Source organism: Salmo trutta, chromosome 2 (genome assembly GCF_901001165.1).
Source record: "Salmo trutta chromosome 2, fSalTru1.1, whole genome shotgun sequence".
NCBI classification, from domain to species: Eukaryota; Metazoa; Chordata; class Actinopteri; order Salmoniformes; family Salmonidae; genus Salmo; species Salmo trutta.
In genome coordinates this window covers 32304254-32324114 of record NC_042958.1, presented here as the reverse complement: position 1 = coordinate 32324114, position 19861 = coordinate 32304254, and the positions used below count along the sequence as shown (strand labels likewise).

The window sequence follows — 19861 nt, the reverse complement described above, 5'->3', positions numbered from 1 at the left end:
GAGTTTTCAGGTGACTGATTTGACACAGTGAGTAGAGTAGGTTAATATAACCATTAAAAGACAACAAATATAACTGCTATATAAGAATTAGGAAACCAACATTTCCTACCAATTTCTCTTCTCACTCCTTATTAATTTTACGAGGGAGTGGGATGACCATTTCTCATTGCTTTTTAGAAAAGAAGCAGTAATCTCCATTCACATACCCAAACCACCCACCCACGCAAACTCCAACGGCGCCACATCTCTTGGTCCGTATCCCTCACTAACCACGAGACCCACCATGTCAGAGGGTAAGAAGGGCCCCATAGGAAATCAATAGGAGGAGACTCCACTCCTGAATGACTCGTCTTCTGAAGTGGCTGCAGACCAGCCGTTATGGCTGTCCCGTGCGGTCAGACTCGATAAAGGGCGGCTTGAGTGATCATCGCTCCCGCTCCACACTAACTGGAGCTCAGCTAGTCAGTCAGCGAGCAAGCAAAGGTGCTACCTGGTACTGAAGAAGGAGAGAGTGGGAGTTTTGGGTGTGCAGTCACAGCAGGCACTCAGCTGCACCAAGTACTCTCATTGACAGGCCTGCTGGCTTTTTTCATACAGTGAGGGAAAAAAGTATTTGATACCCTGCTGATTTTGTACGTTGCCCACTGACAAAGAAATGATCAGTCTATAATTTTAATGGCAGGTTTATTTGAACAGTGAGAGACAGAATAACAAACAAAAAAATCCTGAAAAAAGCATGTCAAAAATTGTATAAATTGATTTGCATTTTAATGAGGGAAATAAGTATTTGACCCCCTCTCAATCAGAAAGATTTCTGGCTCCCAGGTGTCTTTTATACAGGTAACGAGCTGAGATTAGGAGCACACTCTTAAAGGGAGTGCTCCTAATCTCAGTTTGTTACCTGTATAATCGACACCTGTCCACAGAAGCAATCAATCAATCAGATTCCAAACTCTCCACCATGGCCAAGACCAAAGAGCTCTCCATGGATGTCAGGGACAAGATTGTAGACCTACACAAGGCTAGAATGGGCTACAAGACCATCGCCAAGCAGCTTGGTGAGAAGGTGACAACAGTTGGTGCGATTATTCGCAAATGGAAGAAACACAAAAGAACTGTCAATCTCCCTCGGCCTGGGGCTCCATGCAAGATCTCACCTCGTGGAGTTGCAATGATCATGAGAACGGTGAGGAATCAGCCCAGAACTACACGGGAGGATCTTGTCAATGATCTCAAGGCAGCTGGGACCATAGTCACCAAGAAAACAATTGGTAACACACTACGCCGTGAAGGACTGAAATCATGCAGCGCCCGCAAGGTACCCCTGCTCAAGAAAGCACATATACATGCCCGTCTGAACTTTGCCAATGAACATCTGAATGATTCAGAGGGCAACTGGGTGAAAGTGTTGTGGTTAGATGAGACCAAAATGGAGCTCTTTGACATCAACTCAACTCGCCGTGTTTGGAGGAGGAGGAATGCTGCATATGACCCCAAGAACAGCATCCCCACCGTCAAACATGGAGGTGGAAACATTATGCTTTGGGGGTGTTTTTCTGCTAAGGGGACAGGACAACTTCACCGCATCAAAGGGACGATGGACGGGGCCATGTACCGTCAAATCTTGGGTGAGAACCTCCTTCCCTCAGCCAGGGCATTGAAAATGGGTCGTGGATGGGTATTCCAGCATGACAATGACCCAAAACACACGGCCAAGGCAACAAAGGAGGGGCTCAAGAAGAAGCACATTAAGGTCCTGGAGTGGCCTAGCCAGTCTCCAGACCTTAATCCCATAGAAAATCTGTGGAGGGAGCTGAAGGTTCGAGTTGCCAAACGTCAGCCTCGAAACCTTAATGACTTGGAGATGTGTGCAAAATGACTCCTGAGATGTGTGCAAACCTGGTGGCCAACTACAAGAAACGTCTGACCTCTGCCAACAAGGGTTTTGCCACCAAGTACTAAGTCATGTTTTACAGAGGGGTCAAATACTTATTTCCCTCATTAAAATGCAAATCATTTTATAACATTTTTGACATGTGTTTTTCGGGATTTTTTTGTTGTTATTCTGTCACTCACTGTTCAAATAAACCTACCATTAAAATTATAGACTGATCATTTCTTTGTCAGTGGGCAACGTACAAAATCAGCAGGGGATCAAATACTTTTTTCCCCTCACTGTATTCGGTGAGCAGGTTTATTAGCAAGTGCATTGGTGATGCTGTACCCATGGTGACTATTAAAACCTTCCCGAACTATAAACCGTGGATTGATGGCAGCATTTGCGCAAAACTGAAAGCGCGAACCACTGCTTTAATCATGGCAAGGCGACTGGAAGCATGACCGAATACAAACAGTGTAGCTATTCCCTCTGCAAGGCAATCAAACAAGCTAAGCGTCAGTATAGAGACAAAGTAGAGTCGCAACTCAACGGCTCAAACACGAGACGTATGTGGCAGGGTTTACAGTCAATCACGGATTACAAAAAGAGAACCAGTCCCGTCACAGACACCGACGTCTTGCTCCCAGACAAACTAAACAACTTCTTTGCTCGCTTTGAGGACAATACAGTGCCACTGACACGGCCGCTACCAAAACCCGCGGGCTCTCCTTCACCGCAGCCAACGTGAGTAAAACATTTAAGTGTTAACTTCTTCGGGGTAGGGGGCGGAACTTTGGATGAATGAGGTTCCCAAAGCAAACTGCCTGTTACTCAGGCCCAGAAGCTAGGATATGCATATAATTGGTAGTATTGTATCAGATATTTCTGTATTTCATGTTCAATAATAGAGTGTGTATATATATATATATATATATCACACACACACACACACTCTCTCTACCAGTCCAAAGTTTTAGAACACCTACTCATTCAAGGATTTTAAAAAAATGTTCTACATTGTAGAATAATAGTGAATACATCCAAAGCTATGAAATAACACACATGGAATCATGTAGTAACCAAAAAAGTGATAAACAAATCAAAATATATTTGAGATTCTTCAAACAGCCACTCTTTGCCTTGATGACAGCTTTGCACACTCTTAGCATTCTCTCAACCAGCTTCATGAGGTAGTCACCTGAAATGCATTTCAATTAACAGGTGTGCCTTCTTAAAAGTTAATTTGTGGAATTTCTTTCCTTCTTAATGCGTTTGAGCTAATCAGTTGTGTTGTGAAAAGGTAGGGGTGGTATACAGAAGATAGCCCTGTTTGGTAAAGACCAAGTCCATATTATGGCAAGAACAGCTCAAATAAGAAAAAAGAAATGACAGTCCATCATTAATTTAAGACGTGAACGTCAGCCAATATGGAGAATGTCAAGAACTTTGAAAGTTTCTTCAAGTGCAGTCTCAAAAACCATCAAGCACTATGATGAAACTGGCTCTCATGAGAACCGCCACAGGAATGGAAGACCCAGAGATAACTCTGCTGCAGATGAAAAGTTCATTAGAGATACCAGCCTCAGAAATTGCAGCCCAAATAAATGTCTCACTGAGTTCAAGGAACAGACACATCTCAACATCAACTGTTCAGAGGAAACTGTGTGAATCAGGCCTTCATGGTTGAATAGCTGCAAAGAAACAACTACGAAAGGACACCAATAAGAAGAAGAGACTTGCTTGGGCCAAGAAACACGAGCAATGGACATTAGACTGCTGGAAATTAGTAACTTGGTCTGGGGTCCAAATTGGAGATTTTTGGTTCCAACCACCGTGTCTTTGTGAGATGCGGTATGGTGAATGGATGATCTCTGCATGTGTATTTCCCACCGTGAAGCATGGAGGAGGTGGTGTTATGGTGTGGGGCGGCTTTGCTGGTGACACTCAGTGATTTATTTAGAATTCAAGGCACACATAACCAGTATGACTACCACAGCATTCTGCAGCGGTACGCCATCCCATCTGGTTTGGGCTTAGTGAGACTATCATTTCTTTTCAACAGGACAATGTTGAAAAACAGAATTGTCTACCTTGATGTCAAGAGACTGGACATTGGTGAGTAGTATACTCGGGAGCGGTGAGCGATGTGCCCGTCTATGGAGCCACACCAGAAGACCGCTCTGTCTGCCCCTTCTGCAGCGCCGTTGTTTTGGGTCGCCTACTGGGATCCAATCCATTGTCCTGGGTGGTGGTCCAAACAGAGGATCCGCTTCGGGAAAGTCGTATTCCTGGTCGTTATGTTGGTAAGTTGACGTTGATCTTATATCCAATAGTTCTTCCCGGCTATATGCAATAAGACTTAAGATTTCCTGGGGTAACAGTGTAAGAAATAATACATAAAAAAACAAAATACTGCCTAGTTTCCTAAGAACGCGAAGAGAGACGACCATCTCTGTCGGCACCATTTTGTAGAGTTCAATGGCGGCAAGCTTTACACCACTTCAGCTGACGCTTGGCATTGTGCGTGGTGATCTTAGGCTTGTGTGCGGCTGCTTGGCCATGGACATCCATTTCATGAAGCTCCCGAAGAACAGTTCTTGTGCGGACGTTGCTTCCAAAGGCAGTTTGAAACTCGATAGTGAGGGTTGCAACCAAGGCCAGACAATTTTTACACGCTACGTCCATCAGCACTCGGCGGTGCCGTTCTGTGAGATTGTATTCCTGGTTCCTCTCTAAGTTTCTTCCTAGGTTTTGGCCTTTCTAGGGAGTTTTTCCTAACCACTGTGCTTCTACACCTGCATTGCTTGCTGTTTGGGGTTTTAGGCTGGATTTCTGTACAGCACTTTGATATATCAGCTGATGTAAGAAGGGCTATATAAATAAAAATACATTTGATTTGATTTATAGCCTACCACTTCGTGGCTGAGCCGTTGTTGCTCCTAAATGTTCCTACTTCCCAAAAAAAGCACTTACAGTTGACCGGGGCAGGTCTAGCAGGGAATAAATGGAATCCTATGACAGTGCCATGTTGAAAGTCACTGAACTCCTCAGTAAGGCCATTCTACTGCCAATGTGTATACACCTGTCAGCAATGGGTGTGGTTGAAATAGCTGAAACCACTCATTTGAAGGGGTGTCCACATACTTTTGTATATTTAGTGCATGTAAGCAGCACAGAAGCATTGGATTCATTTGAGAAATTAGGCTACCTTTGGTCTGCTTTTTCGTTGAACATCAATGGATGACAAAGTCCTTTAGCAGAAGGGTGATGTTGCATGAATGAGATATCAATTTCCCTTTACATATGTGGAGTGGCAAAAAATAAGGTATCCAAATTAAAATAGATATTCTATATGGAAACCTAACATTCAAAACAACCCCTTGTCGTGATATCCAATTGGTAGTTAGTCTTGTCCCATCGCTCCTGTACGGACTCAGGAGAGGCGAAGGTCAAGAGCCATGCCTTCCCCAAAACACAACCTCGCCAAGCTTCTTGACACACAGCTCAGTTAACCAGGAAGCCAGCCGCACCAACATGTTGGAGGGAACACCGTACAGCCACAAGGAATCGCTAGAGCTCGATGGGACAAGGAAATCCCAGCTGGCCAAACCCTCCCTGAGGGCAAATCCAACACAACACATCACTGAGTACCACTCTTCATATTTTCAAGCATGGTGGTGGCTGCATCATGTTATGGGTATGCTTGTCATCGGCAAGGGCTAGGGAGATTTGTTGTTGTTGTTGATAAAAATAAATGGGATAGAGCTAAGCACAGGCAAAACCCTCTGTATCAGGTGATAGAAATATGAACGCACAACCAGCGATTTGAACAGTTGTGTAATTCTACTTTCCAGGGGATATATTGAGTACGGTTACATGCACACAATAATGTGATTTTATTATGGATAGTCAAATATAATGGAAAGATTCTGGGCCAATTGTGCGCCACCTCATGGGCCCGGGATCGAACCCAGATCTGTAGTGATGCCTCTAGCACTGCGATGCAGTGCCATAGACCGCAGCGCCACGAACGTGAGTGTTTCTAATGAAACAACAATGCATGGAAATGACTATTGACAATCAATAGCTAAAATATTTGTGATTGAGATCACAATAAAAAAAATTAATTAAATGAGTGATTTGGATGTTTGGTAGCATTATCAGTCATTGTTTGGAGATTGCCCTAAAGTGGGCCCTTATTTTCCCTCCTTTATTGGACCTGTGAACGATTAATCAATTTACTCCATTGGCCTGTTCCGCCACTGTGAAACAACAAGGTATAAATGATGAATGCAAAAATGTTTAGGTCTTCTTGTTGAATACCTAGGATTTATTTGTGAGGGAACACCTGCATTGGTCAAGTTGAATAGAAGAGATGGACAGAACCCAGAAAGCCAACCAAGAGACTTGAGTATGCCACTTTTGTCAGTGTTACTTACACTCTGCGTTAGTAATTGATGCTACTGTCAATGTGATTTGGGTATTTTTTTGGTGTCAAACCAACAATACGAGAGTTTCAAAGGCTTAAGCCTTGAGCCAATTAAGTTGTGCCATGTCACTTGTTAGGACAGGGTGATGTTTAGTCTATAGTTGTGACAGCCGGATGGCTGGTTGGGTACTTTGAAGGAAGAATTTCTGTGCATATGGATGTTGTTAAAGACAGCTGATATGCTCTGTTCCACCATGGATTCCAGGCTAAAATAAATATTTTATTCTAAAAGTAACAGCCACATCTGCTGTCTTACTGGATATATTGTGCGTTAATGTAGTCCATGGATTTAATATACAAATAGGCCAATGCTGACGCATCTGGTCAGATCCAATGAAGTGTTTTCCAAGGGTACCACGTACTCCTTCTAACCTTACAGACACTGTATGAGTTAGCATGGCCCCAACAGCACACTGAACTCCAATAGTCTTCCGCTGTTGGTAAAGGTGAAATCACATTGAGACACTAAGCTAGCTGACCTCTATGCTACAGAAAGACTTTAGCCTAGAGGGCTTGTTTCCCAAAAGGGGTTTTACAGCCACCCTCTATATGACTTTCACCATCAAAGCCTAAGCCACCAGCAAAAATACAACGGAGCAAGTGCATCATGACATTTTCACATGCAAATAGATGATTTATGTCATATACATTCAGTGACCATTTTATTAGGTACACCAATCGAGTACCAGGTCGAACCCCCTTTGCCTCCAGAACAGCCTGAATTATTTAGGGCATGGAAGCGTTGCTCAATTGGTATCAAGGGAACTAATGTGTGCCAGGAAAACATTCCCCACACCATTACACTACCGCCACCAGCCTGTAATGTTGACACCAGGCAGGATGGGGCCATGGAGTGAAATTGCTTAAGTCAAATCCTGACTCTGCCATCAGCATGACGCAACAGGAACTGGGATTCGTTGGACTGGACAATGTTTTTCCACTCCTCAATTGTCCAATGTTGTTGATCACGTGCCCACTGGAGCCACTTCTTCTTGTTTTTAGCTGATAGGAGTGGAATCCGGTGTGGTCGTCTGCTGTAATAGTGCATCTGAGACAAGGTCCAATGAGTTGTGCATTCTGAGATGATGTTCTGCACACCACTGTTGTACTGTGCCATTATATGCCTGTTAGATTGCGCGATTCTTGTCATGCTCAACAACCAGCTGTTTTCACCCACAGGACTCCTGCTGATTTGACATTTTTTCATTGGTAAACCCTAGTCTGTGAAAAGCCCAGGACGTTTTTGAGATACTGGAACCGCCACATGGCACCAATGAACATACCACTCTCAAAGTCACTTAAGTCATTCCTTTTGCCCATTCTAATGTTCAATTCAACAGTATCTGAATGTATCGATGCCTGTCTGCATGCTTTATATAGCAAGCCAAGGGGTGGTGTACCTAATACACTGTCCACGTAGTGTAAATGAGCTACATGAAAAGAAATATGCCTGTTTGTCAGTATGACAAAAACATTTTTTTTTCTTTTTACATGTAGTTTACATAATTTGCTAAGCCTTATGACGACAAACACAGAGTACAACAAAGTTAATCGCCACTTCAGATATAGTTGAAGTCGGAAGTTTACATACACTTAGGTTGGAGTCAATAAAACTCATTTTTCAACCACTCCACAAATTTCTTGTTAACAAACTATAGTTTTGGCAAGTCGGATGGGACATCTACTTTGTGCATGACACAAGTCATTTTTCCAACAATTGTTTACAGACAGATTATTACACTTATAATTCACTGTATCACAATTCCAGTGGGTCAGAAGTTTACATACACTAAGTTGACTGTGCCTTTAAACACAGAAAAACAGAAAATGATGTCATGGCTTTAGAAGCTTCTGATAGGCTAATTGACATAATTTGAGTCAATTGGATGTGTACCTGTAGATGTATTTCAAGGCGTACCTTCAAACTCAGTGCCTCTTTGCTTGACATCATGGGAAAATCAAAAGAAATCAGCCAAGACATCAGAAAATAAATTGTAGACCTCCACAAGTCTGGATCATCCTTGGGAGCAATTTCCAAACGCCTGAAGGTACCACGTTCATCTGTAAAAACAACAGTACGCAAGTATAAACACCATGGGACCACGCAGCCATCATACCGCTCAGGAAGGAGAAGTGTTCTGTCTCCTAGAGATTAACATACTTTGGTGCGAAAAGTGCAAATCAATCCCAGAACAACAGCAAAGAACCTTGTGAAGATGCTGAAGGAAACCGGTAAAAAAGTATCTATATCCACAGTAAAACGAGTCCTATGTCGACATAACCTGAAAGGCCGTTCAGCAAGGAAGAAGCAACTGCTCCAAAACTGCCATAAAAATGCCAGACTACGATTTGCAACTGCACATGGGGACAAAGATCACACTTTTTGGAGAAATGTCCTCTGGCCTGATGAAACAAAAATAGAACTGTTTGGCCATAATGAACATTGCTATGTTTAGAGGAAAAAGAGGGAGGCTTGCAAGCTTGAAGAACACCATCCCAACCGCGAAGCGCAGGGGTAGCAGCATCATGAGGATGTAAAATTATGTAGATATATTGAAGCAACATGAGTCAGAAGGTTAAAGCTTGGTCACAAATGGGTCTTCAAAATGGACAATGACCCCAAGCATACTTCCAAAGTTGTGGCAAAATGGCTTAAGGACAACAAAGTCAAGGTGTTGGAGTGGCCATCACAAAGCCCTGACCTCAAACCTATAGAATATTTGTGGGCAGAACTGAAAGCATGTGCGAGCAAGGAGGCCTGCAAACCTGACTCTGTTACACCAGCTCTGTCAGGAGGAATGGGCCAAAATTCACCCAACTTATTGTGGGAAGCTTGTGGAAGGCTGAAATGTTTGACCCAAGTTAAACAATTTAAAGGCAACGCTACCAAATACGAATTGAGTGTATGTAAACTTCTGACCCACTGGGAATGTGATGAAAGAAATAAAAGCTGAAATAAATAATTCTCTACTATTATTCTGACACTGTTCACTGGTCACCCCCAAAGCCAATTCCTCCTTTGGTCGTCTTTCCTTCCAGTTCTCTGCTGCCAATGACTGGAACGAACTGCAAAAATCTCTGAAGCTGGAGACTCATATCTCCCTCACTAGCTTTAAGCACCAGCTGTCAGAGCAGCTCACAGATCACTGCACCTGTATATAGCCCATCTGTAAACAGCCCATCTACCTACCTCATCCCCTAACTGTATTTATTTATCTTGCTCCTTTGCACCCCAGTATCTCTACTTGCACATTCATCTTCTGCACATCTACCATTCCAGTGTTTAATTGCTATATTGTAATTACTTCGAAACCATGGCCTATTTATTGCCTTAACTTACCTCATTTGCACTCGCTGTATATAGACTTTTTGTTTTCTTTTGTTCTACTGTAATATTGACCCTATGTTTTGTTTATTCCATGTGTAACTCTGTGTTGTTGTATGTGTCGAAGTTGCTATGCTTTATCTTGGACAGGTCGCAGTTGCAAATGAGAACTTGTTCTCAACTAGCCTACCTGGTTAAATAAAGGTGAAATAAAAAAATAAAAATAAAAACATTTCACATTCTAAAAAATAAAGTGGTTATCCTAACTGACCTAAGACAGTGAATTTTTACTTGGATTAAATGTCAGGAATTGTGAAAAACTGAAATGTATTTTAAATGTATTTTGCTAAGGTGTATGTAAACTTCCGACTTCAACTGTATGTGTACCACTTAGCTTAGAAGGCTAATCAAAAGTCATATTCTTATAATTCAAGGGATAGCCTATTCATTAAATAGGCCTAGTTTAAATGACTTAACCTTAGACTGTGACAGTAAACCAACATGAGATATCAACAGCAGATTGCTTGGGGGTTATTTATAATTCTGACTAATGCATGAAATGTATAGGCATGGGCCATGTGTTATGACTGGTGCCAATACAACATGCTCTTGTTGAATAACCAGTTCATGGGAAGGTCATGTGTGGCAGAGAGGAAGTGTAAGCCCTATATAGTATGCCAAATTCATAATAAACATTTACATTAAAGCAGCAATTTGCAGATGAAACGATAAACTCTATCCCCACCACTGTTCTGTAAAAAAAAACAAAGTTTTAACCATGGTTTGAGCCTATACAGCATTTTTTACATGTACTTTGTCTACAAACACTGGAGTAAAACAAGATAGTATCTGTGTTTCTGATGGGATAAGACAGTTGAACTAAGCTCACGGGGCATTGAAAGTTATATTCTCCAAGAATCAATGGGTACATATCATTCATTTACAAGTCCAAAAATGGATGTAGTTAACTGCTGATTGCCCCTTTAAAAGACAATATCCAAATGTAAATTATTACTATCATGAATTTGGCGTACTATATAGGGCTAAGCAAGTGTGTGGTTATCTATTTCAAGAAAACCCATTCCTACCCTACAATACCAGCGTTGCAGGTGATCGCTAGCTACAGTAGAAAGATATAAATGCCTAAAAAGATGTTTACTGTTGTTCACTTTACCTGTTCCTGACATGAACAAGAAATGCAATAACATAGACTGGAACTAACTCTAGCAAACTAGTTAGTCTCTTTGTAACAACTGTTTTCGTAAAGCTAAGCGCAATGCTAACCATAGAGGCATAGCTATCTGGTTTATGATTATGAATGGGGTGCCCTGGAAGATTGAATCATTTCACAATGCCGATGTACTAAAACTCAGACTCGGCAGTGTTGGTCATTTACAAAGAAGAAATTTGTGTGGGAAAACACATGAACATTACAAAAAGCACAGCTGAAAGTTAGCTCACCTTTTACCACTGTGGAAGGGTGGATTATTTTGTGAAGACAGAAAATTTGCCTGCAAAAATTAAGAAATATTTACAGTTGTTTTGAAAATAAAGTGTATATTACTCATGAAATATAGTCATTTTCGTATCTTTATGATACTTTGTTATGGTCATCAATCTTAGAGGCTTTCTAAAGCTAAACTGAAACGAATGATTTTATACTGGCGCTCACTAACTACATTTAATCGAGGTCCTGAGCGCGAACGAAGGTCGGCGCGTTGTTTGCAAGATGGCAGCGTCTACAGCCCAGGTGCTTTCTCTGTATCGCAAGCTTATGAAAGAAAGCAATAAATTTCCCTCTTATAATTACAGGTAAAAGCTTTGCTATTTCCGATTGTCTGTGTTCTAGCTAGCGATAGATATTGTTTAAATCGACTTATTGCCATTGCTGGTCAACATTCTGATAGATTGGGTTGTGCAGGAATGATATTAGACAACAGAAAACTGGCTTATATTAATGTGATTTAACTTCAAATCGTTTAGTCGGGGTTGGGCTGTTTAGCACCTTTGGCCATAGCCTGGCTATAGTACTTCAAGAGTTCAGGCTGGTCTCATAGAATAGACGTAAACAGAAATCACGTTTCCATAAACGGTGTTTAAGCAAGTAAAGTCATCACACATTTGTTGTCATATACGTCTTTGGTCATACTGTATTAAAAAAGTGATGGAAACCGGAAGTTTCGCTAAAACGTAATAAATGCCGACAGATGATTTGTTGGTTCGACATGGTGACGTTTTTGTGTCGGTAAAATTCAGTATGCGAAAATGGCGGTGGAAACGCCGTTGTGTAAATATTGATATAATAACCATAATATCGAAGTAAACTTGGAGTCACAATTATATGGTGTGTGGTCCTCGCACTACGACTCGGGAAAGCATACAGTTTATTAGGCTACAGATGAAATGTGTGACAGGGTGTTATTTTCAAGTGATCAGAAAGCAGTACGGAATACGAAATTCAGTAATTTAAGACTAAACATTTAATGTTGGGTTCATATTAACATCTTGTAAAAATGTTAAACAATTGGAATTCAACTTTTTATACTATGTTATGTCAATTGGGCACTAAATATCCTAATTGGTATGTACAGAATAAAACAAAAATACAGGATGTTAAGCCAATTCTTTTAAAGTAAGGTGGTCATATTGTTAACATACACAATATATCAAAATATGTGGATACCCCTTCAATTGAGTGGATTTGGCTTTTTCAGCCACACCCGTTGCTGACAGGTCTATAAAATCGAGCACACAGCCATGCAATCTCCATAGACAAACATTGGCAGTAGAATGGCCTTACTGAAGAGCTCAATGACTTTCACCGTGGCACTGTCATAGAATGCCACCTTTCCAACAAGTCAGTTAGTCAAAGTTCTGCCCTGCTTGAGCTGCCTCTGTCAACTGTAAGTGCTGTTATTGTGAAGTGGAAACTTCTAGGAGTAACAACGGCTCAGCCACGAAGTAGTAAGCTACACAAGCTCACAGCGTGTAAGAATTGTCTGTCCTCGGTTGCAACACTCACTACCGAGTACCAAACTGCCTCTGGAAGCAACGCCGCACAATAAATGTTTGTCACGAGCCTAAGATCACAATGTGCAATGCCAAGTGTCAGCTGGAGTGTTGTAAAGCTCACCACCATTGAACTCTGGAGCAGTGATAACGCGTTGTCAGGAGTGATGAATCACGCTTCGCCATTCGACAGACAAATCTGGGTTTGGCAGATGCCCAGAGAATAATACCTACCCCAGTGCATAGATGATTGTCCTTCTGGAAGGTTCTCCCATCTCTGCAGCACACCACCAATAAGGCCTTTATGGTAGAGTGGCAAGACTGAATCCATTCCTCAGTAAACCGGGATAAGCTAGCTAGACTAATTGAGGCTGCATGCGCGTTCTCGTCCTGCACAGTTACAAACAACTCCATTCAGAATATAAAGTAGCAGCCTGTATGTTGGCTCCTGGATGTTGTAGCCTATCCTTCTCCTTTAACTTTAATTTCCAGCATTCTAATTCCATTTTACATTGATTAGATATATCCTAACTTTTGCCCCACACGGAGGCTTGATTACTGTGGGTTATTGTCACTTTGATTACTATGCTTGGCCAACAACAAGCTTACACGCACCCCTCTCGTGAAATGCAAAGAGCAGCCGCATCAATGATAGGCCTACATTTCTCTCTACTGCAGCAGTCTCGTTCGGCTCTATATGGGTCCTTATGGAAAAGTCAGTTAAAATGTAAAATACCTGAGACCCGTGACATTCATATCAGATCTGACCTAGACCTGTGACATTATTTAGGTCCCGGATCGTGTCTTGGGTATTCTGGTAAAGGTGGATCCATGTGGACCTCTACAGCAAGCTCTTACAGGAGTCTTTAAAGGCCCAGTGCAGTCAAAATACATTGTTTCCTTTTTGTTTTATGTCATATTGTACAACATTTGATGATACTAACACTAAAAGAGTGAACAAATTTGATCTGTGTTATTTCCTGATAGTTGCTGGCTGTAAATGCAATCTAGCAATGCAATCTAGCATTAGAATGTACCAGAGGCCACCAAAAGGGAGCTAGTTTGGCAACCCATTCTTAACCAGGGTGGGTGCAAGCCCCCTCGGAACCCCCTCAGGCCTGGGGAGCCTGGCTGGCTACTTTTTCAATTTAGCTGGCTACTCCATGTGCTTGTGGAACACTGGCCGGCAGGGAGCTCGGCCCCAGTGACGCACTGGGCCTTCTGCACCACTCTCTGTAGCACTTTGCCTCCCATGGTGGAGCTGTCACTGGCTGACCACCTTCACCCCATGTTGTGCTTCTGGCACTTCCCTCCCTGGAAAGACATTGCGCATTTCCATTAGACCAAGGTTTTGTATGTCTTGTGAATCAGAGCACTTAATGTGACTTCTTTTATTGTTGACTTACCAGGCAGAGTTACTGGAAGATGTTGGGAAGCAACTGGATTTGGGGACCCTGAATCTCGATGCTTGGGATGATGTTTTATCGCATGTTCGCTGACTGTTAAGTGTTTTGCAAGGAGAACCGTTGAAATCAAGGTATGGGCCTCCCAAGTTATAGCAATGAGACAAGCTCGAAAATTGAGGATAAATAAATAAGAAATCATTGTTAGGGTGGCCCTATAGACCTCGGGTCAGATCAAAGTACATTTGCTGTTCACCCTGTTGCTTCACCCTATTTGCTTTGTTGAAAAGTATGGCCCATAATAACACCGCTAGCTTAGATGCCATGTCCAGAAACGTACATCTCTTGCCTACAACATATAGATCGGTGTAAGCATTATGAAGGGACATTCCACCTAACTATCAGAGGTTAAAGGAAAACTCCACTCTAAAACTATCTTTAGGGATTTGATTTTATTATTCCACTGTTGATACAGTCCCGAAATGCTTTGCATACCACCAAAGTTTTCAAGATATAGGATTTTCAAGGTGCAAAGTGTCACTTGCCACATGATGATGCATTTTACATCATCATGATGATGATGATGATGCAAGTGACCCTTTGCTTATGAAAGTCCGATATCTTGAAAACTTGACTGCAGACATGAAAATCATTTTGGGATTGTTAAACTTTTCAAGCGTGTGTTCCAAATATCTCTAACGGTCACCCCAGCGTGAGTTGTTTTATGCACGTGATGTCAGAATGCACTCACTGTTCCAAAATGTGATTGTTACTGAACAAGACAGTTAACACACGCTGCCTGCTAATTATCTATAGGGTGTTTCAACTTGTCAATTTCAAATTAGATGTGTTCCGCCGCCTCATTAATTCACATAGAAGTAGCGGACAATTTATGTTTGAGACTTTACTGAGCCAGACAAACTTCTCTCTTCAAGGAGAGCCCAAGCACTTACCCAGTGTTTCCGCAGATCAGGTATGCAGACATTTGCGCAGTCTTGCACGAACTGGCACATGTTCTGACTCGCATTGCCTTCATTGTTGTTTTCCTCACAAATAATAACTTGTGTGCATTCCTATCAAAGTAAATGCCTTATTTTCTGTATATCGTGTTGTCGTTTCTACTGTAGCATACAGTATGTATGGAGCATAATGTATTTACAGTTTTATTCACGTTTTCAAGTACTGGTGACAATGCATTCTGATTATAGCTACCATATTTCATATTTTCAGTCCCTATATGGAGGGGATGGGGCCAATCTTATTTGAGATAGTCTTTTCCATTTCAGTAAGAGGGGCTGAGTGCGTTACAGGTAAATAGTCTTTACTGCAGTTGCACTACACAGGTTATCTCACAACGGCTTGAGAGTTCTTTAAAATATCAACCACATTCATATAGGCTAGTCTCGTGCACCTAGATGTGCATCACAACTGCAATTATGAATTACCTCGCTCGCAACATTTACCAGTACTCTGTGATCTAGCCTACAACTGTTCACCTTTGCAATTGTAGTAAGCCCACTTAGGCTATTATTCTCCCCAACGTTCAATAAGTTGTTTGTTTAGGCCCATTTATGCAAAGCTTTAGTTAAGTCACTAAGAACATGTATCTTTGGCAATGATAAAATAATTGTGAGGTAAGGACAGCCAGTGTTTCCACTCATGTCAGTTAGAATTATGTTGCATTGTGCAACAAAGTATGATGCTGTCTGGCACAGAACAGCCCTGATTAATAATTCAAGGCTTAAAGAGAACCCTCTTTCTCACTCTGCTTAAAGTGAAACTGAGTGTTTTAGCAACATATCTTATAAAAATCTGTTCATATACACCTCTTTTTTTTTTTTTTTTTTTTTTTTTTCTGACAAGCGAGCACATGGTCACTTTAATGTTTTAATAAATTCGTAGCATGTATGCGAATGATGTATACTAAGGCATTTGTGAAAATTCAATAGCAATTTAGAGTGGGAAAATGGCTGTGTGCTTGGACAATTAATAGACACTGCCGTAGATAAAACCATCTGTCTTGTCCAGGACCGGTGTCTATGCAGACCGGTGTGTCATAGCCAATCAGCGCTACAGTAGGCCTATATGCAAATAAACCATTTATATCATACGGGCCTGTCATCATTCACATTAAACTGGACTGTGTTTTTACAGGCAGTAGCAACAGCACTTCAGGTTATTAGATCGCATTCGCACAGTAAAACAAGTCCTATATCGACATAACCTGAAAGGCCGCTCAGCAAGGAAGAAGCCACTGCTCCAAAACCGCTATTAAAAAAGCCAATCTACGGTTTGCAACTGCACATGGGGACAAATATCGTACTTTTTGGAGAAATGTCCTTTGGTCTGATGAAACAAAAATAAAACTGTTTGGTCATAATGACCATCGTTATGTTTAGAGGAAAAAGGGGGATGCTCGCAAGCTGAAGAACACCATCCCAACCGTGAAGCATGGGGGTGCTTTGCTGCAGGAGGGACCGGTGCACTTCACAAAATAGATGACATGAGGAAGCACAATTATGTGGATATATTGAAGCAACATCTCAAGACATCAGTCAGGAAGTTAAAGCTTGCTCGCAAATGGGTCTTCCAAATGGACAATGACCCCATGCATACTTCCAAAGCTGTGGCAAAATGGCTTAAGGACAACAAAGTCAAGGTATTGGAGTGGCCATCACAAAGCCCTGATCTCAATCCCATAGAAATTTGTGGGCAGAACTGAAAAAGCGTGTGTGAGCAAGGAGGCCTACAAACCTGACCCAGTTACACCAGCTCTGTCAGGAGGAACGGGCCAAAATTCACCCAACTTATTGTGGGAGCTTGTGGAAGGCTACCCGAAATGTTTGACCCAAGTTAAACAATTTAAAGGCAGTTCTACAAAATACTAATTGAGTGTATGTAAACTTCTGACCCACTGGGAATGTGATGAAAGAAATAAAAGCTCAAATAAATTCTCTACTATTATTCTTACATTTCACAATCTTAAAATAGTGGTGATCCTAACTGACCCAAGACAGGGAATTTTTACTAGGATTAAATGTCAGGAATTGTGAAACCTGAGTTTAAACATATTTTGGCCAAGGTGTATGTAAACTTCCAACCAACTAATTCTTTATTTTTTTAATAAAAAAAAATATACAAGGCCTCAAGGTAAATTTGTGCAAAACTAATGAACAACACACACCCACACATTTATTCTATTGTTTAGGAATGTTTTAGCACTAACTGTTTGAATGTAATTTTATATAATCATTTTGATTTGAAAATATATTAATTTAGTTAATTTGTTATAATTTAAACTTCCTGTGGTTATTTGCTATTGGATTGGCAGAATGACACAACTACTAACACATTAGCCTACAGCTGGCCTGAACATAACTTTTTTTGACTGCACTTTATTATCCAATGTCACACTTACTGATGGCGAGGTGAAGCCTGTGCCCAAAGCACTGCAGGCGGGTCCAGTTCAAGCCCAATGCTTGTATCATGTTGCTCCCGCTGTCAGTTATCATGCACACCTGTCGGTCTTCGCTCATCTTCCACGATGCCAGAGAGGCATTGAGACCCTGGGCTATTACTTCACCCGTATGATCATCGGGGAAGTAAGACATCTGGAGGCAAACATTTAGCAGTTTCCAGTCTTCATTTATGTAGTGGACTGTCATACTTAGCCAGCTTCTCTGCGACTCTTTCACGGGTAGCAGTGTATAATCGCAGCAGGGCTTCTTCCTTGAAATACTTGCGGCTTGGCAGCTGATATTTGGCAACTACCTAGCAGCTTTTTAAAGCTTAGCGTTTCTACTGTAAAGATTGGGAACATATCTTTTGCTATGTAATAGGTCACTGCATCTTATCTCTTTCCACCTCAAACTTTTCTTATGTTTGAAATGGATGTGGCTATGGTAGTTTGTCTTTTAGCAAATGTTTTGGGAATCGGGCGACTCGAATCGGCATTGCATAGTCTCACGCGCTCCTCCCATTCCACCATGTTTTTCAGTTGCAGGTGATGGAAGAGGTTGGTTGTGCTGCTGCTTTTTGTAGCAATTGTCTTTCGACACATTTTGCACGACATTCGTTTGCTGAACATCAGACCTCTTAAACCCAAACCACTTCCAGATTACTGAAAAAACATTGCTGCCCTTTTTGGGGATGATTTCATCCTCACAAGAGGCTGAGTTGACTTCCTCACTTTCCATTTTGGTGTAACTCTTACCGCCGCTACATTTCCCCGGCGTGGTTACAATTTGTGAAAGGCTGTCTAGGGTTGTGTTTGGTGGATAACCTCTGTTTACATGATTCAACATTGGGCTGACATAGAAGAGACAGTGAGATGCTGCATTTGTAAAATGTTACAACATAACAGAACCTCAACTCTAGCGATACAGACTTTTTCCATATCGTGCTACAACATAAACTTGAATAGATCGAATAACCTTGATGTATCGCCCAGCCCTAATCTCTTTATTACAGAAAGACCTCTCCCCATCTTTACAACTATTGAATCTATACGTTTTGACCATGACAACCACACCATTCATTAACAGATTTAGCTGAGGTCTAGAACTTAGGGAATGACTTGTACAAAATACAATGCTCTTAGTTTGAGATGTTCAGGACCAGTTTATTACTGGCCACCCATTCCAAAACAGACTGCAACTCTTTAACACTTTCACACGTACCATCACATGGGTGAGATCGTTCTACAGTTGTCCCTGAAGCGTACGATCACACCCATGTGATTAGAACGCTTATTTAAAACGGCCAGTTTCGAATGACGCAACAATCAGCATTTGAGCTGGCCACACTTTATTTTTTTTTTTTTTTTCCAGAAACTATTTACACAAACACAGTCCTTACAAAGTTATGTCTAGAATGTGAGCAGTTTATTTTTGGATGCAATGTTCAGGTATTCACAGAAGTATCTATAGCATAACACATTCGTATAAAGCGGAAAAATGTAGGCTACATTTGTCCTAGCGCTAACTGAGGAAAGATTGACGCAACACAAGCAGTCATATTTTAAAGCTCTCGGCTGACAAACTACAATATGAATTCGCTAATAGCAATTACTATTTATAATTAACCTCTTGTCGTTCCCCTAGGATAAGGGGCGCTACAGCGATTTTTGAAAAAAATTTGTGCCCATTTTAAACGGCCTCAAACTCAGAACCTAGGATATGCATATAATTAATACTTGTGGATAGAAAACACCCTAAAGTTTCTAAAACTGAATGGTGTCTGTGAGTATAACAACTCATATGGCAGTCAAAACCCCGAGACCGATCGTAACAGGATGTGGAATTCTGAATTGCGGACTCAACTTCACCACTTTACCTGTAATTCACACAGTGAGCAATGGTTCATTGAGCACTTCCTATTGCTTCCACTAGATGTCCTCAGTCTTTACAAAGTGATTTGAGCCTTCTACTGTGAAAACTGAATGAATGAGACGCTGTGGAAATTGGTCACATGAGGAGGGCCATCACCATTATGACGCCGGCGCCCCTGGCTACCCTCCCCTTTCGAAACGTTTTGAAAGACAATGCAATCACCCCCCTTGAATCTTATTGGAGCTCTGGTTGAAAAAGGCCCTAAAGATTTATGTTATACAACGTTTGACATGTTTGAATGAACCTAAATGAAAAAAAATTTTTTTTTTTCGAAAGAGGTGGAACGATGGAAGTTTTGGAGCAGCCTTCAGAACGCGCTAACAACAACAAGCTATTGGAACATAAAGGATACATTTTTTCGAACGA

At 41.4% G+C, this 19861-nt stretch overlaps 2 protein-coding genes across 3 annotated transcripts in view; one reads left to right on the top strand and one right to left on the bottom strand.

The window, feature by feature from the left end:
• Nucleotides 1-11389, bottom strand: part of fars2 (phenylalanyl-tRNA synthetase 2, mitochondrial) — a 150945-nt gene extending 139556 nt beyond the window's left edge. The window contains exons 1-2 of one of the 2 annotated variants that reach the window (XM_029699992.1): nt 11373-11389; nt 11155-11204 (exon numbers count right to left, since the gene is read on the bottom strand). In XM_029699992.1, coding sequence (XP_029555852.1) covers nt 11155-11204; nt 11373-11374 — 52 coding nt within the window. In that variant the 5' untranslated portion in view covers nt 11375-11389. Of the gene's footprint in view, nt 1-8286; nt 8324-11154; nt 11205-11372 lie in introns of those variants that run through there. The other variant, XM_029700001.1, reaches the window with a different exon arrangement.
• Nucleotides 11390-19861, top strand: part of LOC115154113 (LYR motif-containing protein 4B) — a 63806-nt gene continuing 55334 nt past the window's right edge. Inside the window, exon 1 of the mRNA XM_029700015.1 lies at nt 11390-11505. Within this exon, the coding sequence (XP_029555875.1) occupies nt 11423-11505 (83 nt within the window). The 5' untranslated portion in view covers nt 11390-11422. The remainder of the gene's footprint in view (nt 11506-19861) is intronic.